The 19,671-nt window shown below is 50.1% G+C and overlaps 1 protein-coding gene across 4 annotated transcripts in view; it reads right to left on the bottom strand.

Moving 5' to 3' along the window:
* Positions 1-1,147: 1,147 nt before the first annotated feature.
* SYT6 (synaptotagmin 6) overlaps positions 1,148-19,671 on the bottom strand; it is a 64,951-nt gene continuing 46,427 nt past the window's right edge. Inside the window, exons 4-7 of one of the 4 annotated variants that reach the window (XM_068965617.1) lie at positions 13,360-13,480; positions 8,329-8,500; positions 7,000-7,150; positions 1,148-1,219 (exon numbers count right to left, since the gene is read on the bottom strand). In XM_068965617.1, the coding sequence (XP_068821718.1) occupies positions 1,148-1,219; positions 7,000-7,150; positions 8,329-8,500; positions 13,360-13,480 (516 nt within the window). Of the gene's footprint in view, positions 1,220-3,210; positions 3,229-6,999; positions 7,151-8,328; positions 8,501-13,359; positions 13,481-19,671 lie in introns of those variants that run through there. The other 3 variants (XM_068965620.1, XM_068965618.1, XM_068965619.1) reach the window with 3 other exon arrangements.

Below are 19,671 nucleotides of genomic sequence, written 5' to 3'. Positions count from 1 at the left end.
CAAACAAACAAACACTGAAATACTTAATAATTTCTAGAACTAAAGTTTAAGATGAACATTGTCCCAGAGTCAAGGCGGCTGAAATAGACTTAAGCTGACTTGGTTTCAATCAAGAAGGTACTCTTCATAGAAAGATACACTCCACCTATCACTTGGATTTCGAAACTCCCCATTCAGAAAAGAACATTTTATGTAGGTTTTTCTTTGATCTGTCTAGGCATTTTAAACAGCTGCTTGATACTTCATGGAATTAGAAAGCTATGTATAACGCAGAAATCATTCCAGAACATATGTGCTTCCTCTTTTTTTTTTTTTTTTTTAACAACAAGGTTATTTTTGAGAACAAAGATTCTGCTTTCAAACAAATGTGGTCATTAACTGTGGTGCGACAGAAAACATATGGCATGTTTTGTTTCCGCAGAACCGTTCCCAACGAAAGCGACTCAGCTCCCATGAGGGATCAAGTCATGTTCAATTCAGGAGGAAAGTTCACAAGGACGGGGAGCCAGGAGCCCTGCACGACCAGCCAGTCGAAGGCTCACAGACAGCTCTGAGTGCTCGCGATTTCAACATGGGACCAGGAGTCTGCACCTTGGTTTATGTCACATCAGCAAAGAGCCTCTAAGAGTCATAAGTCACTTTTGTAAACGCTCTTGGCCAGATCTGCAGCTTCCTGTGGGCCACTGAACAAAGCAGCCATTGCTCATCCTTCTCCTCCGGGGTTATGGAGCTCAGTGGAGACACAAAATTTCAGAAATTCAGACCACCCTCCCACCAAAGACGACTATTACAAAATTTCAGAAATTCAGACCACCCTCCCACCAAAGACGACTATTTTACATTGTATTTAATGGAACCAACACCTGGACTCTCCCCTCTTTGTTTTTCTCTTCTTTTCTTCCTGACAGCAGATCCATAAAAAGTGAAAGAACCATGAAAACATCACCTCGAGAGACAGAAAAGACTAAGACAGCTCTGACCACACAAGTGTCTCGGCCTTGACTGACACGGGGCAGCTAAGACTCTGAAGTGAGAGGCGTGCTGCCCCCGCTGCCACTGAGGCACAACACTGTGTTTAGACTGTTGAACAAGTCCAAAAAGAACGCTGCTGAGTCTCGTTTGTGTCGCCTGGCCACCACTGTGCAGCTCATGGTGTCGGAGGTGGTTTCGGAGACGGGCACGAACTCTCGCTGTCGAAGCTGGCGGCTCGGCCTTGCCACTGCGAAGAGGGGGAAAAAGCACTTAGCCAATGCCAAGGGAATGTGCATCTCAACTTGCCAAACTCATCTGGCCCATGCACTGAATCCACTTTTCTCCAGCTTTTTGTAAGCTTTTGTGAATTTTGCTGTTAGCCATGCAGAAACAAGGAAAACAGCTTTAGGTCAGGGGGATGAATTGGGAGATTGGGATTGACATACACACACTATTGATATTATGTACAAAACAGACAAATAATGAGAACCTATCGTATAGCTCAGGGAACTCTACTGAGTCTTCTGTGGTGACCTAAATGGGAAGGAAATCCAAAAAAGAGGAGATTGTGTATACGTATTGCTGATTCACTCTTCTGTACTTAATACTAAAAGCTACTATACCTCAATAAAAGTTAAAAAAAAAAAAAAAGAAAGAAAGAAAACGGCCTGGAAGACCTGATTTTTAAAAAGACTTGCTGTAGAGATAATGAAAGCTTTCTTTAGCGTGTGGAGTGTGTGTGTGTGTGTTAATGAGGTGCTATGATGGGACCATTTCTGAATGCTTCAGCCATTTTTCACACTGAAAATCAGATTTTGTTAGCAGCAGAAGAGGCCGTCTGCAGAGTGTGCCCTTACTGCCAAGAAGCCGCAATCATGAATTATTAGCAATTTGTCTGGGAGCTGTTAGTACAGCTAAAACTCTGATCTTGTTCAGCGCCGGCCTCTCCTCTTCAGCCTCCGTGCTTCCTGGGGGGCTTAACACTCGACTTGTGAAGGGAGGCAGGAGGAGATGGCAGCTCCCGCCGCTTTCGGGTACCCCCACGTTTTCCCCTCTTACTGTCCTGTCTCACAGGCTGCCATCCCTCAGCCCAATTCTCACCCCTCTGTGAAGACGGTGATATAATGAGGCGTAATGGAGGGAAGAGAGGACTGAGAGTGGATGACCCACACTCGGTCACTGAACCCTTCTTCACACTTCAAAGCCAGGCAGAGCTGGAGCAATGCTTTCTGGGCGAGGATCTGACCCTGTGAATATTCTAGACCTGCTGCATAACTTCAAAGTGAGTCAGTGTCCACTGCATACTCCATCCTTTCTGGGAGCAGAGGAGACACAGGACAAGGCTCCAGGGAGAGAAGTTAGGCAGGTGGGTGAGATGGGTTTCTGTCTTTCTTTTCTTTCCAGCTGTACCATGTGGCATGCAAGATCTTAGTTCCCTGACTGGGGATTGAACCTGTGGCCCCTGCAGTGGGAGATCAGAGTCTTCAGCACTGGACCACCTGGGAAGTCCTGAGAGGGCCTTTCTGAACCTGAAGCTCAGCCCCTTCTGCTTCTCTCAGGCTTTCTGGGTCTCCATGTGGAGTAACAGGGCTGAGAAGTGGATTATGCCTTTGTGCAGTGTGTAGGGGTGGAATGGAGAAGGACAAGGTCCCGCCTCCAACCCCCACCTCACAACACAGCCTTTCTAGACAGAGTTGAGCCACTTGAGAATCAGACCATCCCAGCCAGCATCTCCCGTGGGAGCCCACAACACGGAGTTGAGACCCAGGCCTATTGATCACCTTCATGTTCCCAGATTGAAGGAAGTCCCCAGGCTCAGTTCTTCATGGTCCTTTGTACCCCTGGACAGGCCAACCTGCAGATCTTTACAACTAACCAAAACAGGCTGGTCTGGAGGTATTGACGACCACCATTACGTGACCTGAGCCCGAGCTATCTTAGCATGCGGGACCCGGAGACCGGCTGGGAGATGGCCCTGGCTCTTTTGTTCTTGCAGATAAGAAAACAAAGATGCAGAGGAAGCTAGCAGAGCCAGTCAGGAGCAGAGCTGGGGTCTGAAATCAGGTCTACACTCAGTGTTCCCTCCACTCCATCCTGCAGCCGCCTTCCCAGCTGGACACACCAGGAGAAGGAGACACACGATGGAATAAGAAGCCTAACCTCTTTGGGTCCACACCAGGTACTTACTCCTAACTCCAGGTGGCAGTCTCTCTGCTTGCAGCATCCACGTGAATGAAATCACAACCGAGGGTTTCCCTGGTGAAATATTTTAGATAAATAAATGCCTGGTTGTTGAGCCCACTGTGACTTCTGACTCAAGAATTCTTAACCAGAAGGTGCCAAAAGATGGTTACCAATGCTTTCATTGAATAGACCTTCATTTTAGAAGTTCTACTTTTTTCTGTTACAACCTTGAACGTCACTTTTAACGTCAGTGAAAGGTACACTGCAATTACTGGCTTCTCCCCTGGGTAAGCATGCCACTTAAACAACCTGATGGACAGGCCAGTCCACAGCAGAAAAAACGAAATGGCCACATAGAGTATTTCTTTTTCCCTTTACATAATAGCTCAAAGAGAAGTCACACAGAGCATAATTGTTTATCCAGAACAAATGAAGAAGGCACACTGGCTCCCCTGCCAGCCTCTGATTTTTTCTGTGAAGATAAACAGGGAGGAGATGGGGTTCACGGACAATGGAAAGGTGAATGATTCCTGGCAGGCTTATTGTGGCGGCTCTGAAATAGCAGAGAACTGGTCCCCAGCACACCAAGGAAGGTGATTAGTCCAGGGTGGCTGTGGTCCAGTGAGATCTTTTATTGTTCTGAAATGGGTCAGGTTCCAACAGATAGGTCCCATCCCTGGCAGGCGGTTTGGATTTGTCCCTTCATAGTAAAACGCCCTGGAGAAGACGGCTGGCCAACCCGGGCTCTGTATGCGGTGACAGCGATGACACGCAGCATTGGGCAGGAGTGCTGAGAGGCGAGCGGCCACAGTCACTGCAGGGGAAAGGTTGTTCGCTGCGGCTTAATCAATTTTTATTCATTAAAAATAATCCCAGCAGGGAAAAATACCTTTTCAGTTAATTTGTCCCTCAACCTGATTTTAAAACCCCAAACAAGTAAGTAGGGTGCCCTCTGCTCTCGTTAATAAAAAAAGTAATGATCACAGAGCTTGAAACCCCTCTAAGAATGGTGCAATATAAATACAGTGCTTTCTAGATATGATGCCATTCATCTTCCTGGGGGTGGGAGAATAAGATTTTGGGTTTTTTTAAATGTATGACACAAACAGGAGAAACAAGTTCCAGGAGCCAGGTTCTTACTCAATGTCCAGAACAGGACCAAAAAGGAGACAGGATGTAAACTCTAAGGATGATTGAGATGATAAATATTCAAGTACAACGCATCACATGAACACAAAAAAGGCTTACTTTATATTATCCTGGTGGGCTTTTAGACGCATCTTTATAAAGGGACTTCAACTGTGGGGGCTAAAAGCACAGGCACGCATTTTTATACATTTGTACTGAAGAAATCCTAAGTTGCCAAGATGAATGCCATTCTCAGCTTCTTCATACAGAGACATGATCAGCTGAGCAGAAAACGGAAGGCTGGGGAATTGGGGAGGGGCAGTCTCGGGAACCTGGTGTGTGAGGTCAATAAAAAAGTAAACCCAAAGGATATGAATCAATTTATTCTCTGTGTTTTCCATATACTGTTGCTTTCCCTTTGCTGTCTCATCAAATATTCATTTTCAAGGGCTTGGTTCTACTTTATCTTTCTTTTGTAGTCTGGACCAGGGAGTCAGAGTTCTCAAAGAAACAGGACTTGGAATCAATTATTTGGCTTAATTAGGTTGTATTCATTATGGAAAATGATTCTGGGGCTGAGTCCCAGCCCCACTGTACTACTCTGCACCCCAGTTCCAACTCCAGCCACCACTGGCTGGTTATTCCAGTTCATGTGGACCGACTAACCCAGTAACAGCAGTGGCTTGTTGCATCTTCAAGGTTAGAAAGGTGATACAAGATGTGGGTTCACTCTTTGCCCAGTCATTTTAGGTCAGAGTTTCTTAGAAAAGCTGAGATGAGAAAAGCTCACCTCTTCATTTTACCAAGCAGGAAACTGAAGACCAGGTGGGGCCGTGAGGTGCCTGAGACCTCTCAGCTCCCGTTCCTTACCCCTGCCTCTATGCCTTCCTGAGCATTTTAGCGTACCTATTCTATCATTAAATATCTCCAAAGGATTTTAAAGGGGGAGGACAGTTGCCACTCCCCTTCCCTAGACTGAATAAGCACTGCAGTCAGTGAGGTGCTGGCTTCCCACTGGAGGCTCACGTGTAGGTGGAGGCTGATTGTGGGTACCTTACCCACACTTTGTAGAGAGGGCCTTCTGGGAAAGCAGGAGGGCCCAAGAGCTGGCCTCCCTCAATAAAGCTCCAGAGCTGTGGTAAGATCCAGGCAACCAGGAGACAGAAATGTGAGGTTCCAGGCTGCTGGAGCACCGAAGAACTGATGCTTTTGAACTGTGGTGCTGGAGAAGACTACTGAGAGTCCCTTGGAGAGCAATGAGATCAAACTAGTCAATTCTAAAGGAAATCAACCCTGAATATTCATTGGAAGGACTGATGCGGAACCTCTAATACTTTGGCCACCTGATGCAAAGAGCCGACTCATTGGAAAAGACCCTGATGTCGGGAAAGGTTGAGGGCAGGAGCAGAAGGGGTGACAGAGGATGAGATGGTTGGATGGCATCACCGATTCAATGGACATGGGTTTGGGTAGACTCCGGGAGATGGTGAGGGACTGGTAGGCCTGCAGCCCATGGAGTCGAGAAGAGTTGGACACGACTTGACGACGGAACAACAAGTGCTGCTGGAAGCAGGCTTGACCACCCTGAGCAGGAAAGGGAGCTGCTAGCATCTCCGGGTTTTCTGCCCACACCTTTTCTGAGTCACAGAACATGGGGAAGGAGTTACTCTGTTTTTAAGGAGACTCTTCTTTTAAGTTGAGGGGCCATGCGGTTTATTTTTTTATTAGTAGATTTTCCAGTTTTTATACAACTCTTGAGACTTCCTGGCTTGAAACCTATCGCTATTTTTTAAAATGAGTGAATGATCACCTCGCTTTCTAGGCTATGGACTCGAGTCTGGAAGACTCAAAATGAGGTTTAAAACTCTCCTCAAAGTTTTAAACTCCTGCCCAGAGGCTTCGGCCACCCCAACCCATGTCCCAGCCAATTTAAGAAAAAAAAAGGCCAAGGGATCACCGAGGTGATAAATGGCAGGATCTTAAACTGGTGGAGTTTGGTGGAGGTGGGGCAGATTGTAGGTGTCACTGGAAGGAACATTTTCTTTGCAGTCAAGAAAGAAATAACTAGCTCAGGATTACGCAGCAAGTGGAAAAGGGCCAGGCCTGGAGCCCGTTTGGGGACTTCCAGGCAGTGCTATGTCCATTACATCTCTGTTAGGACCTGGCTGGAAAGTGGGTCCTTGAAGCCTCACTCTCTTCTCCGGCAGTGGGGAGAACCCACATTCATGAGAGCGGAGTCCTCTCTCTGGCCAGCTCCATCCACACAGTGAAAACCGCTGCAGGACAGCCTGGCTAGAGCCTCAGGGAACGTACTGCTTGGACGGGGGTGGGATTTTCTGCCAGGTTCTGATCTCACTCTCTTGGGGCTCTCCGAAAGGGCTGACTTGGCTCAGGGGCTCTGTGAAAGCATTCCTGGCCTGGCATGGTGAGCAGCTGGCCAGGCTTCCTCCAAGTTTTTATTTTCCATTTAGAACTCAGGGTCACTTTCAATATACTCCACACCAAAGCTTCTTGTCAAGCAGGTTCCCACCGTCTTCCTCCACTTCCTTCTTGCCTGTTACACTCTGGGTGAAAAGCATGTGCCCCCCCACACCCAGCCGCCTCCACCCCCACCAAGGACCCACAAAGGCGAGGTCTCGCAGCAGCCGACTGCCATTCTCTAGCCCGCGCTGCCATGCAGCAAACATGCCAAGGGCCAAGCGTGACCTCACCCACCTCTTTGAAGGATTTCTTTACCTCCACCAAGGAGTGCCAGTGTGCGATGGGCTTCCGTGGGTATGCCAGCATCTCGTTCCAGTGGTCCCTTCCTAGGCCTTCGGCATTGATCCCCACACGACAGACTCCAATGATCTCGTTGTGACCCACTCTAAGGGAGAAACAGAGGGCCTGGCATCGGTGACCAGACATGCTCTCAGAAAGGGAGGTCCCGCAGTCTGGGCCTCAACCCCACTGGTCTAATTCAGAGTGCTGAGCTCTTTAAACAGATGCCTGGCAGGGCCTCAGGGTGCCAGCTGCGGTGAGACATTCCCCGGCCTCCTTGGATGCACTTTGGACACAGACAGATGAGCAAAAAGTTCTAACCTTGTTTGGAATCTTAGGAATGGTGGGCAGATGGCTTGACTTTGGGGAGTGGGAGTTTAAGGCTCTTCCTTTGTTAGACTCAGCGAGTGCTTGAGACATCAGTGCTATTTGGAAATAAATCAACCTGCTCTGAGTACCATTTTTCCACATGCAGGGGCTATGATATGATTTATTCACTTAGCAAGAGCATCAATCATCACTCACTTTTGTTCACCAAGCACCTACTATGCCTTGAGAGCTTGTGCTAAAGATCCTGGATTTAGGTTTACTGCATGTTTTTTTTTTTTTTTTTCCTCCTTCAAGCAAAAGTGACAACTGGAGAGAAGGAGGCACAGTGGCTGGAATAGTTGGAGAATCTGTTTGAGCCAGCCTTGACAGGAGAGCAGGATTTGAAAAGTGGAAGAGAAAAAACTCATACCAGGTGAGTGAAGTCAAGTTGGATGGATACCCTGGGTCCAGATCTGGAAGCTCTTGAGAGTTCAGGGGAAGAGCTTAGACAACAAGAGCCACTGCTGGTTCTTGAGAAGGGCAGGCCCAGGAACAAAGTGATCTTTTAGGAAGGTGTGGCTGGGTTGAGGCAGGGAGTGATGACGGCAGGGGTCAGTTCGGAGGCTGCATAGACATCCCCAAGCGGGAGTGGAAGCGGCGTGGGAATGGAGAGGAGAGGGAGGGGTTCTCAAGAACAGATGCCGGAAGGAGGAACGGGAAGAGTCAGGAGTGAATGCAGGGAAACTGATGCGTGCGGAAGCCCCTGATGCCAATGAGCCTGCTGGGAAGTGAAGCTTGAGCTTCTCTGGAAATCCATGATCTTCCTCAAACTCATACCTCCCTGGGTGGAGCCAGATTAGAGGCCATTGAGTGCCTGAGCCACATGAACCACAAGGTCCAAGGTCAAAGAGCCCTGTGCTGTACTGGGGTGGGAGTGAGGGGCAGGGAATCATGGCCCCCTAGGACCTTACCTACCGATCATAATCCATAACGGAGATGAGCAGGCTGACTTGGTCCATGTTCTCCGGGGGAATGTCAAAGATGATGGCCTCGTTGTAGACAGGGTTGAGGGTGTTCTTCTTTATGGTGGTTTTCTTTTTCTTCAGCCTCCGCCCATCACAGAGCAGGGACACTTTGACATATGGATCTGTGCCCATGGGGGCCGCAGGAAGGGAAGGGAGAGTGTTAAGCAGATGTCCTCAAGCACCACGTGTGGCAGAGGGCTGGGAGCCCAGACCTACTGTTGTTCTCAGGTGGTATCAGTGGGATGTTAAAATAATTAAACCACCTTGTATTTATGTCGCACACCTGTCTCTGCAGACGCTCTGTGCTTTGTAAACAAAGAGTCTTTAGCGACCTCAGGCTTTCTAGGAGAGTGCTTAATGGACTTTTGCTAATGGGGAAGCTGGCCCCAAATCAGACAGGAAACCTGCCCATGGGTACACAGTTCACGACCCTAAATCTCAGCTCCATGGTGGCTGGCTGGCTCCAAAGGGTGCTGAAGCTGAACAAAGGCACTCTCCTCCTTTTACCTACTTGCAGGCTTTTCTCTAAGGGGTTCTTGTCAGAATTAGTAACCAGCGGATAAAGTGGGTAAAAATAGAATTGATGACACCCAAGGAGTAGCCACAAGACAGAATAAATGAATAGCGACAGTCACGATGCTTGTGGGGTCCTCCCAGCCTGACAACAGGATTAAGGGTCTCATTGCTCCTTCCGGCTCATTTCTACCTGGCGTCCAGGAGGGGAGGAGTGACCCTGCTCTTGGCCTCCCTGGAAACTGTTTCCTGCCCACTCTTGGCAGTGGAGGAGGAGGGGGCCATGGCAGGGGGACTGAGTGCCTCAGCCTTCTGGGACTCGGGGTGGCCGGCTGCCATTTCCTTTCTCAGTGTGATCTTGAAATCTCTCTAGCCCTCAAAGAGATGTCTTTTTACTGACCTGCCGTGCACCTTCCATCCTTGTCTCTTCTTTAGTTTTCTGAATGGGTATTTCACGGTCAGCTTCCTACCCTGAAATTTTCTACTCATCCAAGTGAAGTGACACCTATTGTATCTCACAGTGCAGGTGTCTCGGTCACCATCATAATTGTTATTTATGCCTCACAGCTCAAGACACAGGAGGGCAACTCACAGGTAATAACAGCTTTTGAGACACTGATGCGCTGAGACAACTTCTTGCCCAGAAGCCAGGGCTCATGCGACTCTGCCAGGAGGTGCAGGCCCAGAAGCCTGCCCCCTCGCTCCTCATTCACAGGCATGTGACTCTAACTCCTGGGCACCCAAGAACCCACGAGGACCTTATGCTCCTGGGGAATTGTTCAGGTGGTGGAAGAGGTGCACAGCTTTGGGGGAGCTACAGGGCACCCTGACACCTGATCAGAAACTCAAGCCTTAAAGGCAGTTCCATAGTCGCCCAGGTGTGCCGCTGACTAACCAACACGATGACAGCAACTGTGCCTTAGCCACGGGGGTGCTTGGGTTTATGGGGGATCTGGGGAGACCATCAGGTGTTTAGCCAGCCTGCTGTGTCTGACAACCCATTGGCAAGGTTTCTCTCAGGAGGATGTTCAGTAAAAAGGAAGGAGGAGTTCCTAGAACTACCGTGAGACAGCTTTCTCCTGTCCTCAGGCTCTGTTCTCTATGGATATGCCCCGGACACTGTTCAGGTCCAAGCAGACAAGTGGGAAAGTTACTTCCAAGACCTGTTGTTGACATGGCAACCTCTACACTCCTCAAGTGTGAACATTGCCTTGGAGAGTGTCTTCAGGCTTGAGGCTGCCAAGGACCGCTCATCCCCTCCCATGCCTATGTCTATACACTCCCACAGCAGAGCAAATGCCCATGTGGCCAGACTTAGAAATGTTTGACAAAGCTACCTGTCCCTGGTGCTGCCAAGTCACTTCAGTTGTGTCCTACTCTTGCAACCCCTATGGACTACAGTCTGCCAGGCTCCTCTGTCCATGGGATTCTCCAGGCAAGAATACTGGAGCAGGTTGCCATTTCCTTCTCCAGGGGATCTTCCTGACCCAGAGATAGAATCCTGTCCCCTGGGCCACTAGGCAAATGCCTGATGACTAACTGGGAGATGCTCAGCTTCCTTCCCCACCTCTATTCACTCCTAAGAGGCATATCTAATTTATAAAATTCCGTGGGTATTTCCCTTGATGGAGAAGGCAATGGCACCCCACTCCAGTACTCTTGCCTGGAGAATCCCGTGGACGGAGGAGCCTGGTAGGCTGCAGTCCATGGGGTTGTGAAGAGTGGTACATGACTGAGCGACTTCATTTTCACTTTTCACTTTCATGCATTGGAGAAGGGAACACATAATCTCACTATCGTCCAAGAGGCTAAACAGAGACAAGACTATCCCCTGCGTGATTTGCACTGGGGCAGAAGCTTGAGCTTCCAGCAGAATGCTGGCTCCAAATGACCTTGAGGTCCTTTCCTCTCCAGTAACCTAAGATGCAACTGAGGGAGGGGCACAAAGACCAGCAGTGTGTTTCAGCCTCCTTGTCATGAGAGCCATCATAATTTGGCATTTATTATATGCCAGGCATTGTGCTGAGAGATTTATGTATATCATGTCATTTAAAATGTCAATCCTATAAAATATTTATGATTATCCCCCTTTTATAGATAGAGATTTTGAGATCTGAGAGATTAAGAAACTTGCCTAAGATTTCAATTTAGGTCTGACTCCAAATTTTACATTTATAACCACTAGATTCAAAGTAGTGCAGACTAGGTGTGGCAGAGATGGGTGGGTGTACTCACTCACCATCCTTTTGGGGGATACTGATCCTTATGATTATTTTGTACTGTTCTTTATGGTCACGGTTCCAGTGGATAGGCTTAAGGAATTGATCATGACTAGTTTAGATCAAGGAGAACAGAAAAAACCTTGGTTTTGGAGGGCAATGCCATATAAGTCAAGAACAGGCAATTAATGAGCTCCATGCACCCCTGAGTTTAGTCCAACAGCAAAGCAATCTGGGTTGAAGGCAAACTCAGACTTATCCTCCAAAACAGGAGATCGAGTTTGAGAGTCCCCTGGCATGAGTGTCCCAGGTGCATCACCCTTTGACAGTTACCCATTCATTCATCATTCAATACATACTTATTTAATGCTTATGATGTTCCATGAACTGTCCCAGACACTTGCTTACATCAGTGAATAGGATGGAAATTCCTAGCGAAAAGAGGACCCCTGAATCTTCAGAATCAAGCTGAGATGTAATACCAGATTCCAAATGAAAACAAACAAAATACCCAGGTCCAAACCCAGGTAGAAAAGAGAGGCAATCGTGAGAGAGGGGTTGGAACTTGGCATGAGAAAAATCTCTCACCCCTAACCCTCTGATGTGCAACAACCGACATGATTATCTTGGTGGCTTCGCTGTAAGCACTCTCTCTAGCACATCAGTTTAATTACACCAGAGAAGACAGAGTGGGGACTTGGGCAGCAAAATCCTATTTCCTTCAGCAGTTTTGAGAGGCCTCAGTGAATTTCTGTCCCTGCACACATTTATTTTGTTATTAAAGTGAAATCTACACTGGTTGCATTTTTGGAGGAAGCCAGCTTGCTGATGCCTAAGAGCCTTGTACATGTTGGAAGAGGTTCTTTAAGCTCCCTACCATGTTCTGATGTGTGGTGGTAGCTTCTGTGGAAGGAAAAGCATCAGGGCAGGTGCTTTCCGGGGCAGCTTTCAGCCTGGAAGGCGTGAGTGATGCACAGAGATGTGGGGGCGGCAGTAGTGGGGAGCTCTGGAAGCAGAGGCATTCAAAGCCGCCTCAAATGCACCTGACTTCAGCGTTTCTTGACCACCCTTCCCTGAAACCTCATTTTCCAAAGCCTAATATCTCGTCTTCTTCCAGCTGCACCAGGTTGGGTCTGGGCCCAGATGTGTTCATCTGGATCACCACCTCTTTGCAGCAACTGTGATTATACTAAGGAAATAAAGAATGGAAGGGAAAATCTTCCACATACTCCCAGCCAAGTTCAGAGGCACCTCTGGAGTGAATTTATGTTTGTAATCAGAATCTGGAGAAGAGCCTCTCAGGAGGGAGTTTTAGGGAAACAAACCAAGCATTTGCATCTGAGTGCAGCCCAGACTATTCTACATGCCTGCTCCTTGGAACGCTCCACGCTCTTCCACTTCTTGGGCTAATTCGAGTCAACTCGGGGCAGAAGGTTCCTGAGACTCAGCTGTTATATTACAACCCAAAACCCTGCACAATGACAACAACTTGCAGAATTGTGGGAAAGGATCAAACCTCTGACACTGTGTCCAGCCTGCAGGCTCTGAGGCTGCCTCCAAACAAGTATCTCCTCAGTTGCTAGAACAGCACTTGTCTCTCCTGTGGTACCTAGCGGCTCTCCTGGTGCTGAGACAGAGAGGCCCAGAGCCCTGCAGGAAAACCTCAAATACAAATGCACTTTGCTTTTCAGTGACTCTGTTCCTCTGACTCACTACAGGACTGCTGCAGGGCTTTGTGGATCAACAAACACTTAAGACACTCAAACTTGACATAACCCTTGGAAGTCCTGAGGCCTCACACCAACTAGAAAGATTTTTCCTTCTTAGTTTTTCCTCCCATTTATTTGCTTCTTATCCTCTCCATCCTCCAAGAGAAAGAATGATTGTAATAGCTAATATCTCTTGACTGCTCAGTCGCAGACTTGGACACGACTGAGCAACTGAACAACAACTGACTGCTTATTAGGTGTCCGGCTCATTTCTAAGCATTTACATGAATTAACTTGTTTATTCTTAAAGCAACCTGTGTAAGGTTTTGTTTTTTTTTTTCTGTTCAGATCAGGAAACCAAAACATTACACAGCAAGGAAATGGCAGAACTGGTATTCAAAGCCAGGCCATTTGCCTGCGGGTCTGTGCTCCAATCGAAGAATACCAGCAATTCCTCCCCTCCTGTCTGAACATCTCTCCATACCCTAAAGTCGGGACTGTGGGGAGGCCATGTGGCAAGCACCTGGGTAGGAGAGGTACCTGAGTAGCCTGTGATGTCCATTGCCTTGAGGTTCCGGCATTTGATCACGGTGAGGGTGAGCCTGCCTGCTGTGGGCAGGTAGCAGAGGGAAAACATGATCTCGCCCAAATCCACACTTTCCTGCAAAGAAGCAGACAGGAGGGCAGGTGAGGGCCACTCCGGGGCCCAGGAGAAGCTCTCTGAGGCAGAGTGCTCTAAGGCCACATGGTCTGGCTTCTGTCCTGGGAGTAACTGGGTATAAAAGGCAGTGATAATGACGCGGGCTCTTCAGCAGACCCTGTCCTCTTCAACTTTCCTCCTCAGCTCTGATCAGACTCTGGTCCTGGTCCTCTCCCTCCTGCTTTGGCCTCACCTGCCCTACCTGTGCCCTTTGGCTGCAGCCCCTCCAGGCCACCAAGCCCTTGGGGGCCCAACCCTATTTCCCAGTTTACCTTTCTTGGTCACGTGAGCCCTTGACTCCCCACCCTGGGGCCTGCGGTCCTGACAGTATTCTGTACAAGACCCACTCTGGCAAGCAGGGGTCCCCTCTCCCAGCATATCTGATTCTAGCTCTCAGCTCAGTCGATCTTCACGAGGCCCTCTGCCTTGGAAGCGTGTGTGCTAAGTCGCTTCAGTTGTGTCCGGCTCTTTGTGACCCCATGGACTATAGCCCTCCAGGCTCCTCTGTCCATGGAATTCTCCAGGCAAGAATACTGGAGTGGGTTGCCATGCCCTCCTGCAGGGGATCTTCCCGACCCAGGGACTGAACCCTCCTCTCTTGAGTCTCCTGCACTGGCAGGCAGGTTCTTTACTGCTAGGGCCACCTGGGAAGCTCTGGCAGCTTCCTTGCCGCTCCTGAAACACACCTAGCACTTCAACTTCCAGGCTTGGGTGTGAAAGCACTAGGAATCAGGACCTGCTCAGGACATGGTACCGACCACTTGCCATTCCATGTTTGTGCCAGGTCTTGGATCCACTTTGTCCATATGTGTGGTCATGCTTCAGCTATGAACCCAGCCTGGAGCATATACCCTGCTGCCTCTTCTGACCCCAGAAGTATCATGACCAGGGATCCCAGGAAGTTTCTGAGCAACAGGGAATAGGAAAACTTCAAAGACGGTAAGCATGTCCGACTGTTGAATTAAACAGCACTCTGCTGGACTGCCTCCTCTTCCTGTTCCCCAGCTGACAGAGGAGGGTGCTATCACTGCAAAATCTCAGGCTCTGAGGCTGACGTGGGGCTCCAGGACGTAGAGATGTTTCCTCCCTTAAAGCCTCCAGATCCAGGGTGGAAGAGGAAGAGGTCACGCTTTGGGATGGCTCTGATTTCAGGCTGGCTGGGGAGGCCTTCTGGAGGAGGTGACTTCAGAGAAACAGAGCAGGCAAAGATCGTGCCAAGGTTTTTGTCTCTTCACAAAGAACCACCCTCTACTGGGGACTCTGGGAGACTCCTGACACTTGGCCCCTCCTGTGAAATAATTCCCCCACCCTTTCCAGAGTACGTGGTCCCAATGCTCTCCTCTAGGTGGCACTATACCCACCCTTTCCCTAGCCAAAGATTTGTCCTTTTTCAACTCACTCCCAAATCAAATCCCAGGAGTAGCAGGTGAATCCACCCAGCTCCCTGGACAAGAAGCGGGTGGGGGTATTGTGGGCGGGGGTGAGGGGTGGAAGGGTGGTGTCTGGCTGGGGCAGAGCTGGACACAGTGTAGGGAGAGCTCCCCCCTCCCAGCCACCCCCCCGCCACACACACACCCTAGTACATGAAGCCCAGACCAAAACCCACGAACTGTGCCCTGTGAAGCTCTTCTGTGATGGGCATTTCCACCTTTGAGGCTCACAGTGACTGTGCAAGGCAGAGGGTATTGCCATTATTCCCTCCATCTCACAGACAAGAACTCAGTGGTTAAACTCAGGTGTAATGTCCTGACCAGGCTTGTGCAGCTGGTGGGAGGCACAGCTGGACTCTGACCCTCAGGATAGCGGCCCGCCTAGGGAACATCTCGAGGCAACCCTGGCTCCTCTAGACCTTAGACCACAGCTTCACCTGCTCTTTCCATTTGGATTTGCTGAGATCCTGTTAGAGGCTCCATGTTTTGTGGAGAGTGTGCTGTCCCCCTCGACACGCATGCAGCCTGGAGGGGTGTAACCAGTTAAAGGAAGGTGCCAAGAGGATTTCCTTGGTGGTCCAGTGGCTAAGACTCTGTGCTGCCAGTGCAGGGAACCTGGGTTTGATCCCTGGCTGGGAAACTAGATCCCACATGCTGCCACTAAAGATCCCAAATGGCAGAACTAAGACCTGGTACAGAGGAAGGAAAGGAGGGAGGGAGAGAGAAAAGGAGGAGGGAGAGATGGGAGGGAGAGGGAAAAGGAGCCAGGATCTCCATCTCACTCAGGGGCATCCCCTGTCTCCCTCTGGAGTCCCCCAGTCCAGAGAGAGAGAAACAGGAAGTGGCCCATGGCAAGGGGCACAGGGGAGCGTGACTTTCCCCTCAGGCAGCAGGGGTCAGGTCAGCAGTGCACCTGGCTGAATGTTCCATCTCTAGAGGAGGCACCGAGCTACAAGGAGGCCCCCAACTCCCCTGACTTCCTTATAACCCTCCAAGGTGCAATCCTGTCCAGTGTTCTAGAAACCCATTCAGCCTCAACAACAGCAAGAAGAACCAAGGTTATTGCATGCGTACCATGTGCCAAGTCCTTTGCTAACTTGCCGCCGTGAATCTCACCGCAGCCCTGTGGGATGGGTGATCTTAGTACCCCCACCGTAAGCAGGAGGAAATGACTGGTGAAGTTAAGCGACTTGCTGAGGTCAAATGAGTGCTCTGGGGCCAGACTTTTATAGGCCAGGGCTGCTGCCCGAATGTTCTCGGTAGCGCCCCCTGCGCGGCTTCCAGAATCAAGACCCATCCTCCTAGCTTGCATCCCGGACTCTTCACGATTAGTCCTGCCCTACCACCTCACCTGATTATTTTTCTGTATCCCTCCTCGCCAACCCTCTGCTCCAACCGGCCAGTGTATCTTTGGTCCCTTTGGCCAACATGTTTCCTCCTCTTGTCTTTGGATGACAATCCCACGCATCTTGGAGGGCCCAGGGCCACGCCCTTCACAGGGACCCTCACCCAGGGTCCAGCCCATACTGAGCATGTGGCCCCACGTCCCTGCTGCACTTTCTGCCCCTGAGGTGCTCAGAGGGGTGCACGAGTCCCTGCTTTGCTACAGCCAAGCCCTCCTATAGCGTCCAGGGACTAGAGGCCGCTTTGGGGCAGGGCCTTCACTTTACACCTATCACGCTTCAGAGATGCTTGATAGCCCAAGAGGAGCTACACAGACGGCTACACTTGAGGCAGAAGAACCCTCGAAAGGAATGGTTCTCCATATCAATGCTACCGTCAGGTTAGGGCCCTGGTGAGCAGTCTAGAAGTTCCCAGGGTCCCTGCGAGCGTGTGCTCAGTCGCTCAGTCGTGTGTGGCTCTTTCCTGCGAGAGGAGTGAGCACGAGGCTGCTGTCACCTTTGCCCACTCAGCCACCTGGCAGATGCAGAGTGAAGCCTTCAAAGGCAGCCTTTTCGCAGGAGTCTAAGCTGGTTTGTTTGTGAGCTTGGGAGACTTGCCTGGGGCTGTGGGAGAGCCCTCAGGGTGAGCGGAATCCCCTGGGGCTCTGTAGGCCGCCCTCAGAGATGGCTCCCTCCAGGGACAGCACAGAGTCAGCGGGCCCGTCCTTCCTCGGTAGAGCTGCCAGCTGGGGGCACACGAGGCGCTGAGTCGCAGCCAGATTTGGAACTCCCCACCCCCCTTCTGGTTCCTGCACCCAACAGTGAGCTCCACCCTCCATCACTGGCCCCAACAGGCAAAGCGAGTGGGTCAAGAGTCCACTACGACTTGGGGGCAGAGAGGAAACCGGGGCCAAGTGGCCCAAAGTCCGATCTTGGACCTTCTGCTCTGGGTGGTTGGGCCTGATGGCAAAACAGCTACTCTTGGCTCAGTGGTCAAGGCAAATATTAATCCCCCTGTATATGTAGACAGCAGTGTGTGATCAGTCGCTTCAGTCACGTCCAACTTTTGTGACTCCATGGGCTGTCGCCTGCCAGGCTCCTCTGTCCATGGGGATTCTCCAGGCATGAATGCTGGAGTGGGTTGCCATGCCCTCCTCCAGGGGAGCTCCTCTACCCAGGGATCAAACATCTCATGTCTGTTGCATTGACAGGAGGGTTCTTTACCACTAGAGCCCGTGGGAAGCCCTTGTAGACAGCAGAGGACCAGGTTACTTGATAAAGGCAGATAAACAGTTTACTTTTGAGTACATAGACGGGGCTAAGCAGACAGAAAGTCAGCATCTCCTGGAGGCACCTTCCTCTCTGGAAAGCCAGGCCCAGCTTGGCCCCATGGGCAGCCTTGCCGAGTCCTCTCAGCACCACCTGCTTTCTCAGGAGGTTTCAGCCCCAGATTCCGCACACTTGCCAGCCTTTTATGCTCACTGAGGATGTTTGTGGCTTTGGCTTTAATATAACCAGGGGTGACCAGGGGCTGCAGAACAGCCAGCACATTATTGCTTTCATCTTCACCTTCTGTCAAGAGAGGCCACCATAGGGCCCCTGACTGGCAGTGAGCTCCCTGGTGCAGAAGAGGTCACTGCTGCCCAGAAAGCAGCAGACTCCAACTTAGCCCTCTGGACTGCTGACCCAAGGGGCTGATAGGGTGGGTCTGAGCCCAGCAGCGGCTGGTGAAAGTCTTGGCTATTGCTTGGAGGAGGGCAGGCCTGCAGCCAGGATATTGGTGCTTGGAGAATCCTTTCTTTAATTGCATGAAGCCTGTCTACCTACATCGTTGCCCATTCTAGTAGCAATCTCCCCTGGCTGCTGCGCCCGGATGTCTGGGCAGTTAAGATTTGTAAATGCCCATCCACTGCACCGCATTGCCCTTGCTAGTTCCCCAGGAGTCCATCTGCAACAGCTCATTAAAGCACTTTTCTCTCCTTGATGCACTCACACAGCCCTAGGTGTAGAAAAAAAAATTTCCTACCCATGGACTGCCCAGGAAAGAGAGGGACTTTATTTAGTCCCTCCACCACTAAGTACTCAGGCTTGTCATTTCACGTCTCTGGGCTTTGGTCTATAAAATGAGAGCATTACCCCAGATGCTGTAGCCTTAAGGTCCCTGCCAGCCATAAAAACCAAGCATTCAAACTGGAAAAATTCACCATCAGCCATCGCCAATTAAGATGGTCCAAGGATGCCTAAGGGCTGCCCTGGTGGCTCAGAGGGTAAAGAATCTGCCTGCAGTCAGGAGACCGGGGTTCGATCCCTGGGTAGGGAAGATGCCTGGAGAAGGAAATGGCAATCCACTCCAGTATTCTTTCCTGGAGAATTCCATGGATAGAGGAGCCTGGTGGGCTACAGTCCATGAGGTTGCAAAGAGTTGGACACGACTGAGCGATTAGCACTTTCACTTTCACACTTTCAAGGATGCTTAACTGGTATCTGTCTGTTTACCCATCTCAAGGTATCCATGAACTTTGTTTTGAATTTCATATGCTCTCATTCCTTCTGTTCCCACTGCCCCCCACCTGTTTTGTTTTTCTCCAGGGCTGGGCTTCTTCCTCTTAAATAGGCAATGAGTGGCGTCAATGCCTCTGCGTCCGTCTGGGGAATCCAGGCTGAGTGAAGCAAGAACGATGCTTCCCCATCTCTTAGAGAACACTTCTAGTCTCTTAATCATTAAGTGGCTTGTCTGAATCTCTCAGCATCAGCAGAGAAGTATCCGCTACACTTTCAGAAAAGTCACAAGAGAGTAAAAGGATCTTTGAAACACTGGGCAGGAAGTGCTGTTAGCCTGGGGCTGGGGGGCTGGAAGGGAGATGGGGTGGAAGCCAATTTGGCTTCAACGGGTAAAGAAAGAGCCAGTGAGCAATCCCTCTGTGTAGGCCTGGGGCTTGGAACTGGGGGTAGAGATGAGTCAGATGTGGAGGCTGGATGCCGGGACTGATGTCCACCCCCATGGCCCCCCAGACCTCTTCAGAGCCCACGCCACGACCATAGCTTCTATTTAATTGTGGGGATTTTATGATGAATGCAGTGTTCTCATTAGATGGGGGGTTCTGCGGGAGCAGGGATATGGACTGGTTTTACTCATCAGTCCCCCATGTCTAGCCCAGGGCCCGATTCACAGTAAGAGCTCAGGAAATAGTGGCTGATGAAGGAATGGTTGAGCCTGTGGACTTGAGGTCGGGCAACTCTGGGCCCAGGGTCCAGCTCCGTTTATGAGGAGTGTGACTTAACTTTAATCCTTTTCTAGTCTTGGTTTTCTAATCTGTGAAATGGGGCTAATAACAGTATC

This window comes from Capricornis sumatraensis, chromosome 2 (genome assembly GCF_032405125.1).
Source record: "Capricornis sumatraensis isolate serow.1 chromosome 2, serow.2, whole genome shotgun sequence".
NCBI lineage: Eukaryota > Metazoa > Chordata > Mammalia > Artiodactyla > Bovidae > Capricornis > Capricornis sumatraensis.
The sequence above is the reverse complement of the archived record's forward strand: the minus strand, read 5'-3'. Positions and strand labels throughout refer to the sequence as shown.